This window comes from Cucurbita moschata, unplaced genomic scaffold (assembly GCF_002738365.1).
Source record: "Cucurbita moschata cultivar Rifu unplaced genomic scaffold, Cmos_1.0 Cmo_Scf00015, whole genome shotgun sequence".
Classification (NCBI taxonomy): Eukaryota; Viridiplantae; Streptophyta; class Magnoliopsida; order Cucurbitales; family Cucurbitaceae; genus Cucurbita; species Cucurbita moschata.
In genome coordinates, this window is record NW_019268531.1 from 2,749,953 (window position 1) to 2,774,253 (window position 24,301).

A 24,301-nucleotide genomic window follows, 5' to 3' on the forward strand; every position below is an offset into this window, starting at 1 on the left:
TCTCATATCAGTCTGCGCATTTTGTTTTTTTTCTTCAAAAAAAAGTATTTCAGTCTGAACTCACTGCTACAAGCATGTGCCCAAGAACGTCATTCTCACATATTTGCTCATTTTTCTTTGCATCTAAACTCAAAATCAACCAATTTTAAAACCTCGAATTCACCGAAAATACAATACAGATTCTAAAATGTTCATATCCCATTTCAACATATTCAACAAATGGGTCTTTTTCTTTATGATTCAAATGAGTGATCATATTATCTTGGCACAGTGTGACAGAAGCCATATAAACACATATTCCTCACTCTTTATAACCTCTGCATATCATAAACAGAGTCACATTTTGAGCTATTTTCAGCACCAAAATCCTGCCTTTATTATGTTAATGACACAAAAAAGAAGGCAAAAATCTGCATTTTGAGACACAGCACAAGATGCCTGTTCTGTTCTTATTTCCCACATTAACATCTGACATCTAAACATATGCACAGGAAATTCATGTTTAAAAAAAAAAAAAAAAAATTAAAAAGTTGGGTTTACCTCTGAATTAATCAATGTTTATGAGATGATAAGCATCATTATACGATTGAAAATTGTAATTAGTTTCAGGAATTTGATCTTAATCTGTTACCAATAAGGATTTGGGGTTTCCTGATTATTACGAATGTGCCACTTCCTGCCTTTTGGGACTCCCTCTGTTTTGTTTCCCCTAATAAATGTTCATTGTATTTTGACGCCCTCCTCCCTCCTCCTTCCCCCTTTTCGTTTTCTACTGCATTTTTTTCTGCTCCAGAGATTGGCTTTTTTGGGTGTTCAACTTTCTGGGTTTTCTTCATCTGATTGTTTTCTCCGAGAAAATTTGTGTGTTTTTTTGTTTGGGAGGGCTAATGGAAGAAGAAGAAGAGGGACTTCCTGACCATCTGCGGTGCAAGAGGACTGATGGGAAGCAATGGCGTTGCAAACGAAGAGTGATGGAGAATCTGAAGCTTTGTGAAATTCACTATCTCCAAGGCCGTCATCGTCAATACAAGGAGAAAGTTCCTGATTCTCTCAAACTTCAAAGGACGAACAGGAAATCGATTGAAGCAGATTCGAATGTTGAAAACCTCGTAATTAGGGCGCCGAAAGCGGCAGCACTGGCGAAACTAATGAAGAAGAAGAAGAAGAAATTAGCGGGGGCTTCAGCCGCATTGGATGGGATTATGAATAGAATGAAGATGAAGAAAGGGAGTATGCAGGTGGAGTTGATACGGATGGTGCTGCGGAGGGAAGTGGAGAAGAGAAGAAAGAAGAAGGTTGTGGAGAAGACCAGGAAGAGTATGAAGAACTTTGGTAACGAAATTGAGTTGGAGAAGAACAGTGATAAGGAAATGATGAGACAATTGCCCAATGGACTCATGGCTATTTCTCCTTCTCCATCTCCTCTCCAATCTGGCAATGAAGCTTCTTCCAGCGGAATCAAGTCTGGGGCAGAATCAAGGCCGATTCAGCAACGGCGATTTCGGTCCAAGAATGTCAATATTCTTCCAGTGGGCGACTTGCAGGTAAACACATTCGTTTCTGTTCCACTGATGTGGTTCGATTGGAGATTCAATTTGTTGATTTCAATGGTTTCTTCTATTTAGTTTTCAGCATTTTTCTTTCCCTTAGGTTCTACCATATGGGCGTAATGTGGGGAAATTGAGAAAATGTAGGAGGAAGAAGTGCCATGGGTGTCAGAAAAGTACTTCTTGGAGTTTAACTCAGTGTTCAAGTTGTCAAAAGACCTTCTTCTGCGTAGACTGCATCAGAGAGCGGTAAGTGTTGGGTATTTTGTTCAACTCGGGCCTTTCCATTGATGATTATGATCTTTTAATCAGATGTTGATTGGCTTAGTTCACAACTCCAGGGCCTTAATCCGGAGTTGGCATGATTGAAGTATAAGAATGTATAAGGATTTGTTAAGGGTAGTCAATTTGCTTAGATAAGTTGATATAAACGTCGGCACGTATTTCCTTATCAACCCGATTGCTCCTCCCCTCGCTCGAGCCAATAGCTTGTATATGCCGTAGTTATGATATATTAAACTTGTTGATTAGCAATAAGCAACTTTCTTGGGAAACTTGTACAAATTTCAGATTATAGAGCATTGTCAGTACTTTGAAAGAATTAAATGAAACGAAAAACATCCTTATGTTTCACATTATGATCATAACTTTTCACCTTTACCATTTGTTAAGATGAGATTATCCTTTAACTCTAAGTTTATGATGATGCAGGTACTTCGATACACCGGAGGAAGTTAAAAGGGCCTGCCCTGTTTGCCGTGGGATTTGCAACTGTAAGGACTGCTCAGTATATCAATCTTTGCACACAGAATGTAAGGTCTGATATGAAAGGCTTATTTGTGTCTACCCATGGTTCTTGCAAAGTTGAATATTGATGCTCATCATCTAAATCAATTTCAGGATTTTTTGGGAGATGGCGTTGGAAAAATTTTACGTTTCCATTATTTGATTTGTGTTCTTCTCCCTATACTCAAACAAATAAACATAGAGAAGCACGCTGAGCTTGAAACAGAGGCCATGGTAAAAGGTAGCATTAGATTCAACAACTATTGGTTATATATTGATTAATTCTGATTTCAATCAAAATGTGTTATTTGTATGCAATTTCCTTCTCTGAGTTTCTTGCGTGCAATAGGGATAGAACTTTCCGAAGTTGATATCAAGCAGGAGGAATTTGGCAGTCATGAACATTGTTGGTATGCTGCTTCATATGCTGGAACGAATAGTACCTGCCATACTTCTTTTTGATATTTAATTTCCTTGACTTCTCATGATTGGTTTCACAATTGATGTACAGCAGTAACTGCAAAACTGTTATTGCGGATCTCTACAGAAGTTGCCCAAGTTGTTCCTATAATCTCTGCTTAAGTTGCTGCCGTAATCATGAGGATTCGAATGGAGTATATAACATGTCTATTCCGAAGTATCGTAATGGAAAGAAAACCTGTCTGTCTGATAAAAAGAAACTTTTGAAAAACAAGAAGTTAAATCCTAGTCTGTGGCTTCCTTCTTCCAAATCATTGCATAAAGGGAGAGTTCATAATAGTGTTAGACATTTTTCTTGTCCGTCAAAAGAATGCGGCAGTTGCATTGACAGCCTTCTTGAGTTGAGATGTATTTTCCCGTTAAGTTGGACTAAGGAACTTGAAGTGAGTGCAGAAGAAATAGTATGCAGCTATGACTTTCCAGAGTCTGTTGATGCGTCGTCAAACTGTACTTTGTGCTTTAGTGAGGATCATAAGGTTGATGGAACTGAAGAGTTCCAGAAAGTAGCTGTCCGAGAGGATTCAAATGATAACTATTTGTATCATCCCAGCCTTCATGACATCCGTCTTGATGACCTCGAGCACTTCCAGAGGCACTGGGTTAAGGGTCATCCAGTAATTGTACGTGATGTACTGGAGAATTCAGATCTGACTTGGGATCCAGTAGTTATGTTTTGCACTTACCTTGAGAGAACCATTTCGAGATATGAAAATAGCACGAGTCTCCCCGAAGCTACCAATAACTTGGATTGGTGTGAGGTCAGCATTATCCCTAGCAAACTTTGTAGATGCAATATACGTGTTCGCCTCTTTGTATTTAGATTTCTGTTTGTTGGGTTTGAATGATTCTTATCTTGTTTGGAAGTTCCTCCGTTTGTGACCTTTGAATTCTTCGTGCAGGTAGAAATTGGCATTAGACAGTATTTTATGGGTTCTCTAAAGGGACAGACACGCACAAACACTTGTAACAACATGCTAAAATTAAAAGGTTGGCTTTCTTCCCATTTGTTTCAAGAGCAGTTTCCAGCTCATTATGCTGAAATAATGCGAATTCTACCACTTCAAGAATACATGAACCCCATGTCTGGTCTTCTGAATCTAGCTGCGAAGTTGCCACAAGAAACTGCAAAGCCTGACATGGGTCCATCTGTCTATATTGCCTATGGATGTTCTGAAGATCAAGTTTTGACTGACTCTGTCTCCCGATTATGTTATGACTCGTACGACGTGGTATGCTTATGCGTTATCGATCATTAATTGAGTGATGATTTTCATTAAATTTTTAGATGTGCTGTTAATTCAATATTTTTATGGCAGATTAACATTTTGGTCCACAGTACAGACGTCCCAGTTTCAACAGAACAACTTACAAAAGTTGTAAACTTGCTTCAAAGGCAAAGGGCTCTAAGGGAGTCCTCCAATACCTCTACTAATCAGTCAAGTGTGGAGGAAGTAGAATCTCGTAAGCCTGGAGAAGAAACACCCTTCAGTAAGAGGTTTGCAAAAGTACCCTGTTTTTCTGTATCCACTGATCAAGTGTCTGCTCATGGTATTAAACGCCCTAGTATGAGCTCTGATGGTGCATGTGATTCGGATCCTGAACCATTAATGCTTTGGCGCAAATCTTCCCGAATTAATGAGACAACTGGAGCTCAAAAGAAGTTTAGGGATCAGACACAATCATCTCTTGTTGGAAACAATTCTTCAAAGTCGTGTCGTGCCCAATGGGATGTCTTTCGGAGGCAAGATGTTCCAAGGTTATCAGAGTACCTTCGCAGGCATTCTGATGAGCTCGTTCATAAGCATGTAAGCCCTGAACATATAGTGTCCTGTATTAGCATGTGCCGAACCGATCGACTAATCACTCACTGCATCTCATGCAGGTTGTGCATCCAATTCTCGACCAGAATTTTTTTCTTGATGCAACCCACAAATTGAGGCTGAAGGAGGAGTTTCGTACGTATTGTTTTATTTATTCCCCACTACTTCCTTTCTGTTAGATACTGACGGAGTAATTATTTCTTATGCCATTAGAAATTGAACCATGGACTTTTGAACAAAATGTTGGAGAAGCTGTCATCATTCCTGCTGGATGTCCATACCAGATACAGAATCGACAGGTCTAAAGAACAATGCAATCTCTTTACAAATTTCTATTCTATTCTTGTTTCTTGAGAAATAGCTTAGTGTTTGAATTATTCTGATGTTGTTCTTGTCATTGATTTGTTTCTTGAAAAAAGAAGAATTACCCTCTTCTAATACATTATATAATCTTGTCTTTGAACTGCAGTCTTGCGTTCACGTAGTATTAGATTTCATCTCACCTGAAAGCGTTGGCGAAAGTATCCAGTTGATCGACGAGGTTCGACTGCTTCCAGAAAACCACATAGCAAAAGTGAAGACATTAGAGGTTAAAATCTTGACTGTCCTAATTAGAAATGCATACATTAATCACGATAACAGCATGGTTAAAGTCATCTTTGTTCTCAACGTAGGTAAAAAAGAGGGCCCTCGCTACTATAGATGCAGCAATAAAAAGAGTTCGGGAGCTTACAAATGCACTGCAAGTACCCCATTGATCGTGTAAGGTTCTGTTTCTCTATCCCTTTATTTTTCTGGTTCAGCATTCTTTATCTACCATTGTCGGTGGCTAATATGCATCGAATTGGTTGATTTGATGCTCAATTTGATACACTTATAGAATATCTTTGGCATCTGTTGTCCAAATCTCTGTGGAGTTCAAGATGAAACCATACTGCACCTCCCTCACTTAAGCTAAATTTGTGGTTTCAAAGTTCTTTTACGAAATAATCTCAAAATAGATGGAGGATCAACTATCTAGGCCGGTTTGAAATGAGTAGAGTACTTAAAAATGCGTTGTTGCACTTAAAATCTCATTCCAAATAGCCTTAAGAGTTCTAGTAACAATGCCAAAGACACTTTTGCAATATGCACCGAGGGTTGTGGCCCCAACTTTCATCTTATTTGATGTTTTTCACCTCTCCTGTGATTATATTGGAGTTCTTCTCTTTGTTGAAATTTGGATTTAAAGATCAAAACTTGGTTCAGAGCTTAATATGGGCAGGCACTTCTCTTTCATTGGCCTTCAAGTTGCTTCAGATTGAAGCATTTTGGATTACAATGCCTGCCTGATTCATGTTTTGGCGAGCTGAGCTCATAGATAATTTCGTTTTCATTAATCCTAGATTAGGAACTAAATGTAGATCTCGACCCACAAATTAAAGTCTATTCGTATTTTTTAAGAAAAGGCCATGAAAGTCGATCAACATCTAAAGTTTCATTTTAAGGTATTATATACAGTTCAACGATAAGTGAGGTAGGGATGTATACGGGTTAGGTTTAGGAATTTTTTTGTACTAACGTGAAATTTTGGGTTTGTTGCGTTGGTGACCTGAGTAACATGAATAGAGTTCACAGCTCAATCAAGACATTGATGTAGTTCAAGCTAATGTAGGTGAGGAGGCCTAGGGAGTTTGTTTGTTTCGAGATTTTGATTATGTGTGAGATCTACAAGACTTCCTAGGCCTCTGTACCTGCACGGGTTGGATCTATAGTCCTTTGAACTTCTTGAAATTCTTGAAGAGACAGTGGTGGTGTAGAAGTTTGAGAGTGACTAGTACATTGACAAATGTGAGAGCATCTAAAAGGCTTCCCAAATTGATCCCGTATACCATTAATTTTTTTTTTTTTTGGTAAGATTCATAACCACTCGTTACGGAACAAATTTTAAAATGATATAGAATGATCTAGAGTTAGTATTGGTAGCAACTATCATCATATTATCATCGATTACTCTCATTCATGTGTATATCGATTCATTCATGTATCTCTTATCTATTTGGGCATCACATTATCACAACTTCTACCTTGACGACTCTTCCCTTAGAATCCTTTGTTTTTTATTATGGTCCTATGGTCCCTGGTGCAACTATTGACAAAGGTAAAAAAAAAAAAAATGTATTATTCATAAAAATTATATATAAAAGAAAGGAATACATCTTGTTAGGGTGTTCATATGACCCAAGAATCTAACAAATTCGGATTACCCAATCCAAACTATAAAGGTTTAGGAGAATTGAACAATCCAGTCGGTTCACATGTTAACATTTGTTTGGTTTTTAACGTAACATGCATTGAAAACTTCTCCTCGTGCAGTTCGATGGGGAGGAATTATGTCCTCAGAATAAAAAACTGCAATGCGAGAAAATTTTATTACGAAAGAGAGGCCGTACTGCAACAATCCCCGCTCTTCCTTGCTTCTACATGCCTCAAGTCTTTGGCTCGTAATAAGCGAACGTGCTGTCTTCTTTACATTCCCCAGCATCAAATATCTGCAAGAATCAAAGTTAGTTTAGCACCAAGGTACTATGACAGCGGGAAATGTTGTGTTCAAGTAATTCATGTTAACATTCTTCAAAAAGACAGTAGGTAATTCATGGTTTCACAAGAACACATTGTCATAAATTAGCTACGCAGCGTGCTTAGCTAGAGCACTTGTACATTCTTCCCTTCCAAACATCAACAATAAATTATTCTAACACCTCCGGCACGCTGTATGAGCAGAATCTGGACGGACATAAATCCAAATACATGCTAAAATTTGCGAGATTCATAAGCTCGCGCCAAAACCAGTGTTTCACTATAGAAAATCGGAAGCCTAAAAATTCAAAGAGAACCGAATAGATTCAACACAAAAGGCTCTAACACGACACAATTCCAGAGAAGAAAACTATGTATATCAAAACACGAACACACTATACTATATAAGATCAAAAGGCTCAAAACCTCGACATGGTGATCGGAAACTTGATGAGGAAAGGATCCGGAAATCATGCGCAGGCGGAGAAAGATTCGTACCAGCATTTTGTTTTGAAGAATTCACCCTTAGGCACTCTCCTTGAGCTTGAGCATCACCGAATTGAGATTCGAATTTTTAGGATTTTCCAGAAAGTTAATCCACCCAAGCGATGCGAGAGGTAGGAGGAAGAAAGAGCAATGGGCCATAACTGAAATTTGGGCCGAAGTTAATTGGGCCAGTTATTAAGGCCCAACTTACCCTCATTCTCAAGGGCTTTACCCGACTTAGCTCAAGCTGGAAGAGAAGAGAGTTTAAAATATATAAATTTGAAGAACAAAAAGTTAAGAGAAAAAAGAATTAAAATTTTCAAAACTAAAAATAAATAAAATTTAGTAAGAGTTTAAATAAACTTTAGGCTGACATAGCCCCGATCGATCGATGTAGAAGCATGACGGCTATATTGTTGAGAACCAACATGATGGGAAAATATGCGACGTTGAGTTTAGAAAACCTTAGCTCAATGTAAAGTCGTGAGGCTCGACCCTAAAGTAAAAGCAAGTCAGTCTAGAGTTACGAGTGATTTGAAGTACACTTACGATTGATTTTGTATGACCGAGTGAAGCTTAGTTGCATATAATGTGAAATTCAATTAAGGACATAAAAGAATTTAGTCCTCAAGTCAAATTGTAACAGTCAAAGTCCACTGCTAGCCAATATTGTTTGTGAGGTTGACAACAATACATAACAGGCAAAAGCAGACAATATCAGTTCTTATAGGTATGGAAACATCTCTATAATATATAACGAACTAAAACAGACAATATCTACAAGCAATAGACTTAAACGGTTACACAGATAAATCTAATAAATATTGAGCAAGAATTTTCGTTGATGCACCATAATGGAATCTTATATCATAACGCTGCATGGTTGAAAGAGTATCAACTGTGACATCTCGTGTGACATCTCGTGTATGTTTGCAATCATTAGATGGGTGTGTTTCAATTTGAGAAAACATTATTTGGAAATTTTGAAAGAAAAAAGAAAAGGTCAAAGATTAGATAATGGTGCCCACACGATGACAAATGCAAATTCTAAAAGAAAAAGCTTTTGACTTTTGAAAAGCACGATGAATAATTGATCATTTGGTAATCAATATGGAATTGACACACAAATCAAACAAATTGTACACTCAAAAACATTATTTGACTAAAATAGTGAACATTAATAGCCATTTTCAACAATAAAGTCAAATCAAATTAATGTGAACAGTATCCGGTATAAATGTGAGATTCCACATTGATAAGAGAGGAGAACAAAGCATCATTTATAAGGGTGTAGAAACCTCTTCGTAGTAGACTCAATTTAAAACTGTGAAGCTGACGGCAATAGGTAATGAGTCAAAGCGAACAATATATACTAACAATGGGTGTAAGCTTCAGCTATTACAACTGGTATTGGAGCTAGATATTGAGGATTGTTGGGAGTGACTCCCACATTAATTAATTTAGGGAATGATCATGGGTTTATGAGTAAAGAAATACATCTCTATTAGTACGAGACCTTTTAGGGAAGCCCAAAGCAAAACCATGAACACTTATACTCAAAGTGGACAATATCATACCATTGTGAAGAGTCGTGATTCCTAACACTAGACACCGAACAGTGCACCAACGAATAACATTTGAATTGTAACGTTGAGGCTCACAAACATATTAAAACCTTAAAACCGAAAGCAATCGAGTGGGAATGCATTGACCCATAAGTGCAAATAGGTTAAAATTCTCATAATGAGGTGGTCAAAAGGGGAAAAGGGGGAGCTGAGTTGAGAAAATGAGCAACTTTTAGCTTATAAACACATCCAAAAAAGGAGAAAGAGAGGGCTTCTAGATGTGTTGAACCAACAAACCAGACAATCTAAAGCACACCCACAGCCACAGAATTGAAAGGCAATGATAATAATCTGGTTAATAACATGAATCCCAGCAAACGAGACAAGAGTTGAGTGGAAAAACTTGGCATTGGGGGACCCCAATTATTGAACCCTACTTTTCTTCGTTTTCGATCATGCCTTTGTGCTGTCTTTAAGATGAAGCCAAGTGAAAAGAAAAGGAAGTGCGGCGCGGGAAGAGACAGTACAAATTACTTACGAAGGTTGTGTTTTGTGTCGTGTTTTTCTTTGGGCGGCGGAGGGAGACAACGAAGTGTGAGTCAAAGGTCGGCTGGTACTCAAAGATGGAGCTCCACCTCTCTACACTCGCCTAACTACACACGTACAGCAGAGCCTTGGATTCAATCATCAGCCTGTGTTGCCCACTTTTTTACATCTGAAACATTTTGACGTCTATATGACGTTTACGTTACGCGTGCGGTGCAGTGCTTCAAGAACCGCCTTTAGCTTTTCTTTATGGGACATGTTTGAAATGGCAGATATCCCTAATGAACACGACTCTATGCAATGCTATGATATTGTTCACTTTGAGTATAAGCTATCGTGGTTTTGCTTTGGGCATTTCTAAAAAGTCTCGTACCAATTGAGATAGTATTCTTTGATTATACACCCATGATTATTCCCTAAATTAGCGGATGTCGGACTTTCATCCAACACACAATAGTATATGATATCGTTGAGCATAAACTCTTATGACTTTGTTTTTGTGTGAAATCTCTTATTGGTTGGAGAGGAAAACGAAACATTTTTTTATAAGGGTGTGAAAACTTATTCCTAGTAGTTGGATTTTAAAGTTGTGAGGCTAACGGCAATAATTATAGGTTGGTTATTCGTCAGCACGGGTTTAGCTTACGATGTTTTTGGAAGCTCTCATCCAAATGAGTATTTTACAAAGAGCCAACAAGAAATTCCATTAATAACTGGCCGTTTTGATTTTTTGGAACAACTCGATGAATTTAGTAGATCTTTTTAGGAGGAACAAATGATTATCGATAAAACTTATCCTATTTTTACAGTGTGATGGTTGGCTGTTCACGGACTAGCTGTACCTACCGTTTCTTTTTTAGGGTCAATATTAGCAATGCAATTCATCCCACGATAAACGGGCAAAAACGGACAATATTTGCTAGTGGTGAGTTTGAGCTGTTACAATGGTATCAGAGCTAGACATTGGATAATGTGTCAACGAGGACGCTGGTCTCCAAGGGGTAGATTGTGAGATCTCACGTTCGTTGGAAAGTGAAACTAAATATTTATTATAAGGGTGTGAAAATCTCTCTATAGTAAGACGCGTTTTAAACCATAAGGCTGACAGTGGAACGTAACGGATTAAAACGGACAACTATTAATGGTGAGCTTAAGCTGTTACATTTTAGTTGACTCGTATCAATAGAGATAGTATTTTTTATTAGCGGACGTGTAACTCCATACAGAGCCTTGACTCTTGGAGCGAAGGAGAAGCGTTTAGGGTTTAGCGTTTAAAAAGGAAACAAAACCAAACACAAGAACCATGACATTATTTTCAGTTAAAGCAACCTTTTGTTCTTTATTTTTAATTTTATTTTCAATTTTCACATTAAAATTAATGTGGTCCCTACAACACAACGCCACCGCACAAAATCCACCACGTGTTCTCATCTTTGTCAAACTCATTGCCATGCAAATTAATATAATATTATCACCTTTTTATCTTTTCATGAAAACACACTGTTCCTCCATCCAGCTGGACTGAACAGCTGTCCTAACCACACCCTCCACCACCCTCCGCCGCCCCTTCCCTCGCCGGGAAATTTGACCCGCTGTCGGGAAGCACTACGACACCAGAAATCTCTAATTATTACATTAATATAATCATCCCTTAATTAACCCTAAACCTGTCGTTTAACAAATTTTTTAATAATTAAACGGATTAACATGAAAATTACATAATAACGTGTAAATAAAGTATTCTTATTTATTATATTAATATATTAAAGAAAAATAATTTATTTATTTATTTTATTAACATCATTCTGTAATACATGTCAATGGCGCCAAGATATATGACGCAACACAATCTATATGAAGATCATGTAATTAGATTTAATTAACAATTAATTAACCAAATAATTAAATATTAAACATGTAATATTCTAATCTTACAGAATGACATGCAACAGAAGATGCTTCCGGATGTGATTATAATTAATTATATTCTAAATATATAATTTAGTGTCTAATTTTTTAATTATTTTTTCAATTTAATACCTAACCTTTTAAAAAGTTTGATTTTTTTTCTCCATTAGGCCATTGTTGTCATAAATTCATAACATAATGTCAAAATATACATTTTATTTATTGAATTACAAAAAATACTCTTTAAAAATAGACTATCACTCACTCGCTTCTAGAATAATAGATATATTAATTATTATATCATATAATCTATTTTTACCAAATTTTTAAAAAAATTAAATTATTTAAATTTTAGAACTTTTAGATTTATGTGTCTATTTGATCTCGGAACTTTAAAAATTCTCTAATTTTATATATAATATATTAATTAATTTTTAAATTTTTTAAATAAATTTAGATTATTATATATTTTCAAATTTGATGTATTTTTTTTAATATAAGTTCATTTACAATTTTAATAAAAATAAACTATTGAAAAAGAAGAAGAAGACAAAAGATGGTCTAAATTATAGATTTAGGCATAATTAAAAATACTTAAGAAATTTACAAGGTATCATTCTAAAAGGTTGTATGATACTACCGGTTACACGAATGGATTAACATCCAACAAATCGGGGACTTCGAACTTAAAAAAATCGCTGCAGTAGCTTTCTTTCTCATCCTGATCAGTCCCATTGCCATTGGCAGTACTGAAATATGTGGAATTTGAGTTCAATGGCGTCGGGCTCGAGTTCAGAGTCGACGTTTCGGGGGAAGGCTCTATGATTTGTTGATGAACTTGTTCTTGTTCTTGTTTATATAAATCGTAACTTGGAAGAGCACACTCCGAGTAATTGAAACCGTTCAATTCTTGTGTTTGTTGTTGGCAATTTTGGGAGTAGAAGTCAGAGAAGTTTGATGATGGGAATAAATAGGCTTCTCCGCCGCAAGAGGTGGTGGTGGACGGGCTGCAACCGGCGGAGGCTTCATGCAGCGGCGGAAGAGCTGGCGATTGGTCAATTTGGTAGTGGGGTTGTTGGGGAGGAAGCAACTGTGACTGAGATATGATCATGTTGGACTGTTCATGATTTTCAACGTTTTGCATCGAAAAATGAGAAATATTGTTAAACGACATGAAAGAATTGGCCAATCTATTGTGAATTCCAATCAACCTTGAGAAACTGTTGATTTGAGAATTGGGATTATTGCAAAAAGATGACCCGAAAATCGACGATAAATCCAAAACATCAAGCCTCGGGTTATGAGTTACCGGATCAATTCCCATTCTCATAAGCTTTTTTCTAATGTGGGTATTCCAGTAATTCTTTATTTCGTTATCGGTTCTCCCCGGCAACCGAGCAGCAATCGCAGACCACCTTAAAAAACGCAAAAAAACTCAAATTTCGTAAAAAAAAATCACTAAAACTAGAGATTACGAAAAACACTGAAACTTACTTGTTACCCAAAATGCTATGAAGCTGAATAATCGTTTCTTCTTCCTCGAATGAAAATCGTCCTCTCTTAATATCAGGTCTAAGATAGTTCGTCCACCGTAGACGACAGCTCTTCCCACATCGTTGGAGACCTAAAACGACCACAAAGTTTTAAACTTTATCGAATTTGAAGCAAACCCAATTGAGAAATGAGGTGAAATAGAGCAGAGAAGCACAAAAAACCTGCATTTTTGGGGAGTGTTCTCCAATTTCCATAGCCATGTTTTTGAATATAATCAATGAGCTTCTGATCTTCTTCAGGAGTCCATGGCCCTTTCTTCAAGCCTTCTTTCTCACAGCATGGTGTTCTTCCCATTGTGTATGAATTTTAATGCTTAAAATGGATGAATTAAGCTCTATAAATAGAGACAGAGACATGAAGTCAAATGGGTTTGGTGCCGTCCACAGTTCATGATGACGTGTCCTATTTCCCTTACTTAAAACACACTATAATTACCACTCTAATCCAAATTTAATTAAGAGTTAATCATCATAATTATGTGATTTTATCCATCCCTTTCTTGTCTTCACATTATATATTCATACCTGTCATTGACTTGGTGAAGCCACGTGGCTCGTCTTGTTCATAGATCCTATTGAGCTACCCTCCCATGGCGTTTTTTTCATCTCCGCTACGTGTATGCCGCGTGGCTTCCTCTCATTGGCTCATCCAATTGGTCAACGTTTCACTGTTTTGAGCTCAAGATTTTGGAGTTTGTAATATCCAAGACAAGAATTTTAATAATATATTTGTTAAATTATTTTTGAATGGGATAGTGATGGAAATGAGCGTTGGATTAAACCAACCAATTTGTTACACGATAAGCTTATCAACCTCCGCACGCTATTTATTGTTCTTTTATTTTTATTTATAACTTTGTCTGCTACCTAACATGCACCATCTCTTTGTCCATTTACGACAGTTTTCCAGTCAATATATGCCTAAACAAAAAAGAAAAAAAGAAATTTGATTTAAATTTGTGAAACATGTGTAAATTATTTTTTTTTTTTCGTTCGATCTCTACCGATGATGTCGGCCTTAACAAGTAATCACTAGTACTGGAAATAATGAGTCTTGTACGCTTTTAAAAATCAGATATTTTCTTCAGATTCCCATGAGGGAAAAGAATTCACATTGTTCGATGATGAAAGTCCCGTCGGCTAATTTAGGAAATGATTCATTGGGTTTATAATCAAATAATACTATCTCCATCGGTATGAGACCTTTTGGGGAAGCCCAAAGTAAACCCATGAGAGCTTATGCTTAAAAGGGACAATATCATACCATTGTGGAGAGTCGTGTTCGTCTAACATGATATCAGAGTCATGCCCTAAACTTAGTCATGCCAATAGATTGGTAAATCCTAAAATGTCGAACAAAGGGCTCAAAAGAAAAAGGAGTCGAGCCTCGATTAAGGGAATGATTTATGGGGTTTATAATCAAAGAGTACTATCTCCATTGGTATGAGACCTTTTGAGGAAGCTCAAAGCAAAGGCATAAGAGCTTATGCTCAAAGTGGACAATATCATACCATTCTGGAGAGTCGTGTTCGTCTAACACACACTAGTTTATTAGGTCGACTTTGATTCATTGGGTCCGTGAAGGCTAAAACTAAAAGGCCCGTTTGAGCTATTTTTTGTAATTTTTTGTGAGGGGGGCAATTTTGTCCAAGAACGAGGGATTTTGCATGATTATGTGTACGGAACTCATATTGCCTTCAATGCCCAATTATTATTACATCATGAGCTGCAGTTGTTAGATCAATGGTTTGATTTTCTAGATCTTCCATTCTGGATCTTATGCGTGTCTTCATTAGAGCCGTTCAACTTACAGATTGAATGACCTCATCAGTCCATTATGCGAGCTGCCACGTCATGATGTCCGTGGCCGCTTGTCGGTCCAGTATCCAAATGAAACGAAGCTCGGATTTTGCATTTGTTATAAAATCTATACCCTAAAGTTTTTCAAACTGCATTTTTTTTTAATATTTATTTCTTAAAAATCTGAAGCTTTGGTCCTCATACACATCAAATTTAGGGTATGTTTCGATTACGACCATATATTTTGAAAAGTTTTAATTTTAGATTTGAAATTTGTTAAAAAAAATATATATATTCTTTTGAACTTTGAAATTTTATATAAAATATATCTTTCTTTTTTTGTAAAAATAAGATTTAAAAATTGGCGTAAAATTAGTTGTAAATGATATAATTTATATCTTCAACTTTTACCCGTCAATTTTCATCTTGTTCCAACGAGGAAAAAAAAACTCTCAAAAAAGTATTTTTGGAATAAATTTCAAAAATTAAGAAAAAATGAAAGGCTAAATTACATTATTAACTATCATTCATTAAAAAAAATACCTCTATTTTCTAAAAAGTGACAATATTACCTCTAACCTTTCATGTATATTTCAAAAGGATCACACGAGTAAAAATATGTTACAATCTTGAACAAAAAGTGCCCTAAAAAGGAAAGTTGAAACCTAAACATGAACAAAAAGTACCCTAAAAGGAAAGTTGAAACCTAAACATGAACAAAAAGTACCCTAAAAGGAAAGTTGAAACCTAAACACTACCGCCAGCAGTTTTGAAATATTTATAAAATGTCATAAATAATTTACAATTTTTAAAATAATAGAGCAAGGTATTTATCAGTGCTAGCCAAAATGAAACATTTATTTCATATTCTAGAAGCAACCAGAACTGAAACCTACCACAAACATTAGAGACATATTGTGTATAGTCTAACTGAAAATTAAAGACACCCTCAAAATATGAATAACTCAAAACCTAACCATAGCAATACAAAAAAGAACAGAAACCCTAACAAGAGACTTTCTTGTGATAATGCTAACACAAGATAATTAGCAACTGAGTTCTGATTACTTGAACTTCATCTTCTTATAAACACAATTAGCTAGTTAACTCTCATCACTTGAACTCCTAAAATTTTATTATTAGTTGAGGTTTTTTAAATTATTAAAGCAACCAAATGCCTAATAAAGTATGGAAACTTATTTAATTCTTATTTTGAGAATTAGGTTTATGAAAGTCCATGGACTTCATATATACATTTTAACCAGGCTATGACACGTTTCAGTTGGATAATATGATATACAAAATTTAATGGTTGAAGCCAGCTGCCTACCAGTTCTACTTTTAATTCTAAACTAATGAATTTTTTAATGCCTAAATGGTCACTTCTAGCATGGAAAAAGTGAATGTATGTGAGGACTATATACACCCTGGAGTTGAAAATCACGTCCACAAGTTTCTAATCCATCTTAATCTAAGATCACTACGGTCAAATAATATTTTATTAACCCAGCAACATTTCTTCCGGAGGGTTTTCTTTTCTTTTCTTTTCTTTTCAATCAAGACATTAGAAAATAGAAGAATTCAAATTTAAAATTATTGTTTTCAAAAAAATTTGTTAGAGAAAATGAAAGGAGAATAAGAAAACAACCAAAACATTTAATTTGAACCAAATGAATTCACATTGATTCATTAAGATACTTTTGTTCCCTCTACGGTGCTCAATGTGCCATGAATAATTGTTTCATAAGATGAGACAAATTACTAACCTGTGAATGCAGAACTCCAACATTGCTCATAGGATAAGACAAATTACTAACCTGTGAATGCAGAATTCCAACCACATACCTCAATGAATTCCACCGTCTTTTCAACAAGGGTTGTGTCATTTACAAAATAATAATAATAATAATAATAATAAAAGATAAACAACCTCTCAGGTTTTCTAGAAACAAATCAAACAATTATAGAAAATAAGCTTTAAATTTGCCTTATAAAAAACCTTATTATTGGTTATGGTTGAAAATGGTTAAATATTTTGTTTCAATCGTTTTGTATTTGACCATCATCATTTTTCTAAGTTTTGGAGGGGAGATTTGATTTTGGGACTTTGCGTAGGATTTCGTGGGATTATATAGTTTGAATTGAATTTATGGGTAATGTTTGGTTGCTTAAAAAATTGGTATAAGACAATGGGAAGGGAAAAGGAGAATATCTATGTAAAAAAATGAGGATATATATGGGTTGCTTCAAGTTGGTTCTTTCCCTAACAAGATAACTTCAAAGAAATTGACTACATTAAAATTTCTTAAAGTTTTGCAAATAAAAATCCAAACAAACTAATAATTAAATTCATTTTTTTTTAAAAAATGAAATCAAACAACAAAAAACCTCATAAAAAATAAAAATAAAAATATTTAAGAAGTATCTTTTGTTTAGACAAAACTCACTAAATACTCTAAACCAACCATTCAAAAAGTAGCAAATGATCCCATAAAAAAAGAAGAAAAAAAAAAAACTATATTCCCCATGCATGTATCAAATTAGTTTGGTTGGATTTCTTACATCTAATCGTATCTATACAAAGTCAAGGGCCCTAATTTAGAAATGTTGCTTCAAAAGTTACCAACAAAAAGGTTTCAACAAATCGGTCTATAAAATTTATTGGACTTAAAAAAAAATGCATGTCAGCTCGGACAAACTTTTAGGGCGAAGACTTAAATAGTGCAATTTCAATAAATTATATTGAATGCACACTTTATCAGACAAAAACTTTTACGTGGCTAAATATAAAGAAAAGGCTTCTATGGCTATTAATGTCTACTAATAAAACTATATATTTATAGCGGCTAGACAAAACGAAACTTGATCACCCATGTGATCGACGGTACATGTTGGGAAATGATCAGACGGCCATAGTTCTCGTGGTAGCAAATCTTATGTCCATTCTACAAGGATACGGAGAGTTTTTTTTTGTTTTGTTTTTTAAATAACCTTCTTAATTGGATCCTTGGGGTGCTAATAAAGATCAATTAGGTTATTACTTGTCCAAAATATGTGCTTTGGGGATTACTTTATCTAAATAATTGCTACGTGTGTTTACAATTGGACGGAGGGAGGGCAGATATTGGACAATTGGAAGATTAACGAAAACATTTGTTTGACAGTTTGTTTCTTCGGCACTTCAAACTTTCAAGTTCCAATAAACACTGAGTAGTGGGTGGGTGGGTGGGAGTTTTCGTCTCCTTCAGATTTTTACAAACCCACGTCATTTCCCATCTCAAATCTCATCCCAACTCTGGAAACAAACGACCCCTTATAGGTTCTAATTTGGATAGTTTACCAAAAAAATGGACTGATTTGGTTATTTTTTTACTCAATTTCTAAACTAGTCACGTCAATTTTCTTGCTTAACATTTCCTAAAATGGTGCAGACTTATTTACGCCCCTAATTGGAAGCTTGGAACCACTATGACTCGAAAACCATTGTTATTTGATCTATATGGGAGGAGGGGAGAAAAAGGCAATATAACAAGAAGTCCCAGCATGAACTCCTATGATAGAGGAGGAATTCCCTATATCTTCAGTTTGTGCAGCTGGGGTACGAGAATTGTCTTCACTGGAACAAACAAGTCCAGGTGGCCGGGTTTTAAGGACAGGATCTTTGAAAGTGTATTGGTGTAGAACCCAAAAAGGATTAAAAGGACTTTCGCCTGGTAAGTCTATAACTAGACTGGAGCCTATGTTATAGCCAAGTTGACATTTTGGATGGAGTTGTAACCTAGACCATTTTGTGCACGGCGTTCACAATAATATAATACCAAATTGCAATAGAGATCCAGGGATGTGGTAGCCTAATAATTGAACTTAAGGGATTGAAATTATAAAAAGTAGTCGTTTGATTGGTCAACCATTCACATTATTGAAGATAAACTTCGTACTTTACCGTAATTACCTTCCCCCAAAGGCCTTTCCAGTGTTGCTCTCCAAATGCGGATCTGCATAAAAAGTTGCTTTGTTAGCTCAACTCCACCAACTGAATATTTAACTGCCACAAAATCAAATACTTGAATTCTAGGTTGATAAAAATAGCCATCGGTGTGCATTTGGAATGTCCCACTTTGTTTCCACGGATTAATGAGGTTATACAATCCAAAAGGCATCCTTGAGGAATAGTGAAGAGGGATCTTATATACAAGTCTATCTGTGCAGCAGTTCTTACAGAAATAGGTCGCACATATATTTTGGGAGATTATTGTCTGCATCTCGTGTAAAGCAAGGAACAATCCAGCTCAGTCACTGGTTATTTGGAAGTTGTTAACGGGGGCATATACTATTAGGGGAAGGACGTGAAAACAACCATCTTTTATGCAGAATGTAGAACTATCTTTTTGCACCGTATTATAAATGTTGGAACAAACAAACAAATTTAGAATTTGTAGATTAATGAAGACTGAAGATAGAGCTTAGCAGGTTACCTAAACAACATAGATCGAATGTGCACATCCAAAAAAGAAAAGAAGAAATCAAGAACATACGTGTCACATTAGCAGTAAAACAGTGTAAGAAATTAACCAAATAACATTCAGAATGAAACAGTCCGGTGGGAACGTGTAAATTTTGCAGCAATGTAAAATATTAAATTAATCAACCATCATCCGTTGCTCTAGCTCAAACTTTATTAAAGTATGTGTATATAATAATTGTTTGGTCAGCTACTTGTATAACTGTATTTCTTTGCGTTTGACCGTATTTTGGCCAAGGTTACAAGGACCTAAAATTTTGACTACTCCCATAACTTTCAGTACTCTTAGTTTGGAAGATATTTCAAACCTAGAAGATTCAGATGGTTTAGTAAAGGCGTTCAAAGAAGAGGTGGGATGCCTTACCAAATTTAGGTGGTATGTAGTCTCAGCATCAAATAATTGATGAAGTGGACGCAGTCATCTCAATTATAAGATCGTGTAGGTGGCCATTAGTGACAAGAATGCCATCAGAAGGGGATAAAATCCTACGGCCAGCTTGATCAGCAGCAAGATCAATGTCACTGCCTTTCCAGTCAGTCACCTAATCAAACAGAAATAGCTCCATTAGCACTTCACTCATGTGTTTCAGAAAGAAGTAATTGACACATTCCATGATCATACAAATACAAAACCTTGATGATGATGGTGATGATTACTTGAGTAATTTAGCAGTACCCTGAACCATAATCATGAAGTTCTTGCATGCTACATTTTTTATGTTCTAGATCTAGTAATTTATCTGAGACTTTTTGTCGTTGCAATTCAGAGTGGGCATTTGGGGTAATTTTGGCTTAATGCTACTGCAGCATTTTGTGGGGAATGCAGCTAAGGAATAGAGTAGCATTCTTAGGAGAACGGGTAGCCTTGTCCTGGGATAATTTTGTTTGTGTCCATTTAGTGCCTCAGTTAAAGCCTTTTGTAAGTATAATCTTTCGGTGCTGCTTTAAGATTTTTGTAACTCCACTGATTTTTTTTACAGTTTTTCACCTGTATAATACTTTATAGATGTAGTAGAAACAATCTAAAAACGAGTAGAAAGTTTCAGAAATCCTTAGCAGTAAACTGATGGCCCGTCTCATAAAGTTAGTGTGAGTATCATTATAATTCCATGGTAACATTATATATCATATATATCAGTACAACCACTCGTATATGCAGAAGGAAAGAAGCAAGGTTATGGACAAGACACTGTTGCATCTAATGCTTTCGTGGTAGCTTGAAGGCTTGGAGCATCATTGTCAGACAACATATTCGATACTGATGCATAATGATTGTGTTGTTGTCATCGACTATCAAAGTAATCTTGGACGTACCATGTAAGATTTCTCCAAAAAAAAAAGGTAATGATAATTATATTGGCGGTAACTTGGTATCCTGTAATAATTTTCCAAAGCTTAAATTATAGCATTATAACAATAGTTCTGGCATTTTCAAAAGAAACCAATAGTGTAAAAAGGATGGTTCATTCACTGACTCTAATTTCACGTCATATAAAAGCATTAAAAGAAACGTCAACAAACGTGTAAGTAAAATAAACCGGGAAATATTGAGCTTGAAAGGCTTTTCAAAAAAGGGTAATGTAGCATACCTTCCCACCGGCTTCATGCACACAAATCATGCCAACTGCATGATCCCAAGTCTGCATAACAATATTAATTTTTTGTTGAGGTGGTATTGCAATTTTTTGACATCGAAACAGAAAACAGAGAAATACCTTGACAATAGTTTGAGATTTTTTTCGAAGAATGAAGACAGATGCCCTTCCAGAAGCCACCATGAAATACTTGCATAAACTGCAGGAAAATGAGATGAATAAGCATTAATGAGTGTCTTTATTTCATCTGAAGCCCACAAATTGTGGCATGCATTCGATTAATTTATTTAGTTTATCTTCAAATAATCTTTTTAGCTGTAAAATGCTGATGTCCAACTAAATTTGTGCAGTGAAGGGGTAGGGTACATTCAAGAATAAGATACTCGAGTCCTACAGATCATTAATCTTCGCACCTATGCAATTGATGATCAAACTTACAAACCTAAGAAGCCGTGCGCTGCAATCACTCATTTTGATGATTAGATTCTCAAGTGGAAGAATCTTGTTAGGAAAGGATGCATATATTATGTGGGTAGAAAATAACCTTCCACAACATGCTCGGAGAAGAAGAATTTGACCATTCCCAACGTGATCAGCATTAGTTGTTGCCTGTAATGAAGTTGATGGGGGAAGCGATTCCCACGTTTGACTATCTGGCATACAGAAGCGTGCCTCATGCACAAGACGGTATTCATCAACAAAGCATCTAGTCCAATTATGAAACATTTTGCTTGGGCTTTGCATATCAGATAACCTCCTCGTCCATGTTCCATATCCAGCTTGAGCAATCATTATGGCTCCTGATCTGGACCAGGCACCTCCACGCTCAAGATCGTCAGAGTTTGACTCTTCAGACAAATCTACGTGCCAGTTGGGGCATCCCATAACACCTAATACAATCTCTCCTTCAACCACAAGAGCCAAACCTACCTGCAATTTTTCAAGCACTCGTCTTAATGAATATAACTAAGATAAGTACAATGCAGCAGCCTGATTAAATGACATACTACATATAGGACATCATTTCCTCTAAGAAATCCCCGTGTACCATCAATTGGATCCAATACCTGCATTGGAAAACATTCGATTGAATAATGTGCAACTCTAAATCGAGAGCTTAGAAAAAGCTGAAAAATGCAAAGCACATATTAAGTATCTTTAAAAATGGATGAAACAGTAAGAAAGGGAAACTTTAAGCCCTTCCATTTCAAATGAAGTGGTATCTTCATAACCTAAAATCACATTAGCAGCGATGAAATATAGCATAATTTCATTGGTAATGACGACACTCAAAAATCAGAAATCGAAGAAACTAAATCAAACACAACATTCAAAATTAGGAATCCCCACCCAATATGTGGCTGGCTTACTTCCAAAAGCAAATCCAACATTCGCTCCCCTGTCAATTGCTTCCAGAACATCATCCTGAGTCAACTCATTTTGGGAACTTGACTTCTCAGTTACTACTGTCAGCACCGAATGTGCTAAATTATTTGCACGTAAAAATGTAGAGTCCTCCTCAGCTACTAATGGAATAGATGGAAATAGAGTACCCAACTCTGCAGCAAAATAAATAATAATAAAGCAGTAGCAGCAGCAGCAGCAACAACAACTAGCAAGCATTGCATTAGCAAGTAGGCTGGTTGAACTATTGCATCATCCGCGGAATCAGGCACAGTTAGAATTTATATGAGCAAACGTACGATACTGAAAATGGACCAATGCGGTCATGTAGAATTTAAATTTTTATTACCCAAACTGACTAGCGCCTGAACTCCAAAATCGGCAACAGTAACTGGAGTCTGATCATTCTTTTCCAGAACTTGTCCATCGGCCCGTAGAAGTGACGATTTCACCTGCCAATTATGAAAACTTGAATTCGTCTAGACGACTAAGAGAAATTGGATTGATTGACCTTCCGGTGGTTACTTCCATAAACATTCTCAAAGTAGAAGTCATCAAACAACCGTAATGCAGTGTTATTAAGATTTAGAATTGTAGGCTCGTAATCTGTAGCTCACTTCCTAACAACTTATTACATTTCAACATCCAAACTGAAAACAATAACAAAATTAAAGAGAGAAGGGAGAGTAATTACATCAACGCATAGACGACAAGCTCTCTGCACCACATCGACAGCTGCTTCAAGCTCTCTCCGATACTTCCCATTCTGCATCCGCAATGGCAGACAGGACCTAACGACAGAAATACAAAATATATATATATATATGTCAGGCAAATACACGAATTGCTCCCAAAAAAGACAAAAGTAAAATCACAAGGATGAAGAGAAGAGACCTTACGTTGCAGAATCGGCTGCGTGAAGTTGCAGAGATACGATGAGAAGAACGAGTCCATCGAACAGTTGAGAATTGAGAGGAAGAGTGAAGCAGAGCCATAGCGGGAATCGAACTTTTCTGGCGAAGACCAAATGTGGGGTGAGAGGAGTGAGAGAGATGAGGAGCTCCATGGGCCGAAGAAAAGGCCGAGTTGGGCCCATTGGTCCATTCATTCCAACACAGCTCCTCTTGCACCTGGATTTCGTATGTGCTGACAATGGAAAAAATTGAAATTTCAAATCTTTATCCAAATAAAATAATCAACTGAAATTGCGTCCGACCGCAGCAACTTTTCTTGCGAACCACGCTAGCCCATCATTATCTGCTCGTTTTTCCATGCCTTCATTTTCCAGACATTTGATTCAAAACTTGTTCCATTTCTCCCAGTGAATCGGCTTTGATTCTTCCATCTTTGGTCGTGGCATGAGCAAGGTATTGGGCCAATTCGCGGCACGGTTTGTTCAGAGGACGAGAGATCAGGCTATGAAGAGCGATCCCGCTGCCTTGAAATCTCTCAAGGATTCAACTTCTTCTTCTTCTTCCAGGTGCTACTCCGGCAACAAACTCGTCGCCGGTGAGGACCGGAAGGTTAAGACAGCCGAAGAATCCTTAAGAACCGTCATGTATTTGAGCTGTTGGGCTCCTACTTGATTTGTCCATATCTCTTCTCCTCTTGCTTCTATTCTGTAATTTTCACTTTGTAATTTGCATAATCTGCTGGATTGATATCTTTATTCTTCAATTAAATCTCAATTTCTGTTTCTACTCAAGTTAGGTGAATGCTCGCCCTCTTTA

At 36.3% G+C, this 24,301-nt stretch overlaps 3 protein-coding genes across 14 annotated transcripts; 1 reads left to right on the forward strand and 2 right to left on the reverse strand.

Annotated features, from left to right (window-relative positions):
• The first annotated feature begins 718 nt into the window (after positions 1-718).
• Positions 719-7,078, forward strand: LOC111453694 (lysine-specific demethylase JMJ25). 6 transcript variants are annotated; one of them, XM_023094897.1, is made up of 13 exons: positions 719-1,544; positions 1,651-1,796; positions 2,259-2,364; positions 2,442-2,574; positions 2,683-2,743; positions 2,845-3,571; positions 3,713-4,042; positions 4,130-4,618; positions 4,696-4,768; positions 4,847-4,932; positions 5,103-5,222; positions 5,308-5,395; positions 6,989-7,078. In XM_023094897.1, the coding sequence occupies exons 1-12, from the start codon at positions 888-890 to the stop codon at positions 5,389-5,391; spliced, it is 3,012 nt and encodes a 1,003-aa protein (XP_022950665.1). In that variant the 5' UTR covers positions 719-887; the 3' UTR covers positions 5,392-5,395; positions 6,989-7,078. The 6 variants fall into 6 exon arrangements, with proteins under 6 accessions (XP_022950665.1, XP_022950668.1, XP_022950664.1 ...); XM_023094900.1 differs by lacking the exon at positions 6,989-7,078 and having other exon boundaries at positions 3,713-3,800; positions 3,879-4,042; positions 5,308-5,651; XM_023094896.1 differs by lacking the exon at positions 6,989-7,078 and having other exon boundaries at positions 5,308-5,651.
• Positions 7,079-12,254: 5,176 nt separating this feature from the next.
• On the reverse strand, positions 12,255-14,139 carry LOC111453035 (transcription factor MYB41-like). Of its 2 annotated transcripts, XM_023093961.1 has the most exons (4): positions 13,776-14,139; positions 13,413-13,563; positions 13,192-13,321; positions 12,255-13,112 (listed from the first exon to the last, which is right to left on the reverse strand). In XM_023093961.1, exons 2-4 carry the CDS (start codon positions 13,543-13,545, stop codon positions 12,341-12,343), a joined length of 1,035 nt encoding a protein of 344 aa, XP_022949729.1. In that variant the 5' UTR covers positions 13,546-13,563; positions 13,776-14,139; the 3' UTR covers positions 12,255-12,340. The 2 variants fall into 2 exon arrangements, with proteins under 2 accessions (XP_022949729.1, XP_022949730.1); XM_023093962.1 differs by lacking the exon at positions 13,776-14,139 and having other exon boundaries at positions 13,413-13,566.
• Positions 14,140-15,890: 1,751 nt separating this feature from the next.
• On the reverse strand, positions 15,891-23,652 carry LOC111453034 (putative PAP-specific phosphatase, mitochondrial). 6 transcript variants are annotated; one of them, XR_002712202.1, is made up of 11 exons: positions 23,471-23,652; positions 23,266-23,362; positions 22,921-23,023; positions 22,518-22,726; positions 22,175-22,234; positions 21,712-22,097; positions 21,288-21,366; positions 21,162-21,212; positions 19,937-20,114; positions 19,003-19,045; positions 15,891-16,867 (listed from the first exon to the last, which is right to left on the reverse strand). XR_002712202.1 is itself a non-coding variant. In XM_023093959.1 (10 exons), the coding sequence occupies exons 1-9, from the start codon at positions 23,564-23,566 to the stop codon at positions 19,965-19,967; spliced, it is 1,236 nt and encodes a 411-aa protein (XP_022949727.1). In that variant the 5' UTR covers positions 23,567-23,606; the 3' UTR covers positions 18,029-19,045; positions 19,937-19,964. The 6 variants fall into 6 exon arrangements, 2 of the variants coding, with proteins under 2 accessions (XP_022949727.1, XP_022949728.1); XR_002712204.1 differs by having other exon boundaries at positions 15,891-16,874; XR_002712201.1 differs by having other exon boundaries at positions 18,994-19,045.
• Between the last annotated feature and the right edge of the window lie 649 nt (positions 23,653-24,301).

Excerpts from the sequence above, each read along its gene's own strand:
- LOC111453694 (XM_023094897.1), top strand. The coding sequence starts at position 888 with ATGGAAGAAGAAGAAGAGGGACTTCCTGACCATCTGCGGTGCAAGAGG. Across the intron at positions 3,572-3,712 it reads ATAACTTGGATTGGTGTGAG|GTAGAAATTGGCATTAGACA; the intron begins GTCAGCATTATC and ends TTCTTCGTGCAG. Across the intron at positions 4,933-5,102 it reads ACCAGATACAGAATCGACAG|TCTTGCGTTCACGTAGTATT; the intron begins GTCTAAAGAACA and ends TTTGAACTGCAG.
- LOC111453035 (XM_023093961.1), bottom strand. The coding sequence starts at position 13,545 with ATGGGAAGAACACCATGCTGTGAGAAAGAAGGCTTGAAGAAAGGGCCA. Across the intron at positions 13,322-13,412 it reads AACACTCCCCAAAAATGCAG|GTCTCCAACGATGTGGGAAG; the intron begins GTTTTTTGTGCT and ends TGGTCGTTTTAG. Across the intron at positions 13,113-13,191 it reads CATAGCATTTTGGGTAACAA|GTGGTCTGCGATTGCTGCTC; the intron begins GTAAGTTTCAGT and ends GCGTTTTTTAAG.
- LOC111453034 (XM_023093959.1), bottom strand. The coding sequence starts at position 23,566 with ATGGCTCTGCTTCACTCTTCCTCTCAATTCTCAACTGTTCGATGGACT. Across the intron at positions 22,235-22,517 it reads GTAAGCCAGCCACATATTGG|GTATTGGATCCAATTGATGG; the intron begins GTGGGGATTCCT and ends TTTCCAATGCAG. Across the intron at positions 21,213-21,287 it reads AATCTCAAACTATTGTCAAG|ACTTGGGATCATGCAGTTGG; the intron begins GTATTTCTCTGT and ends ATTGTTATGCAG.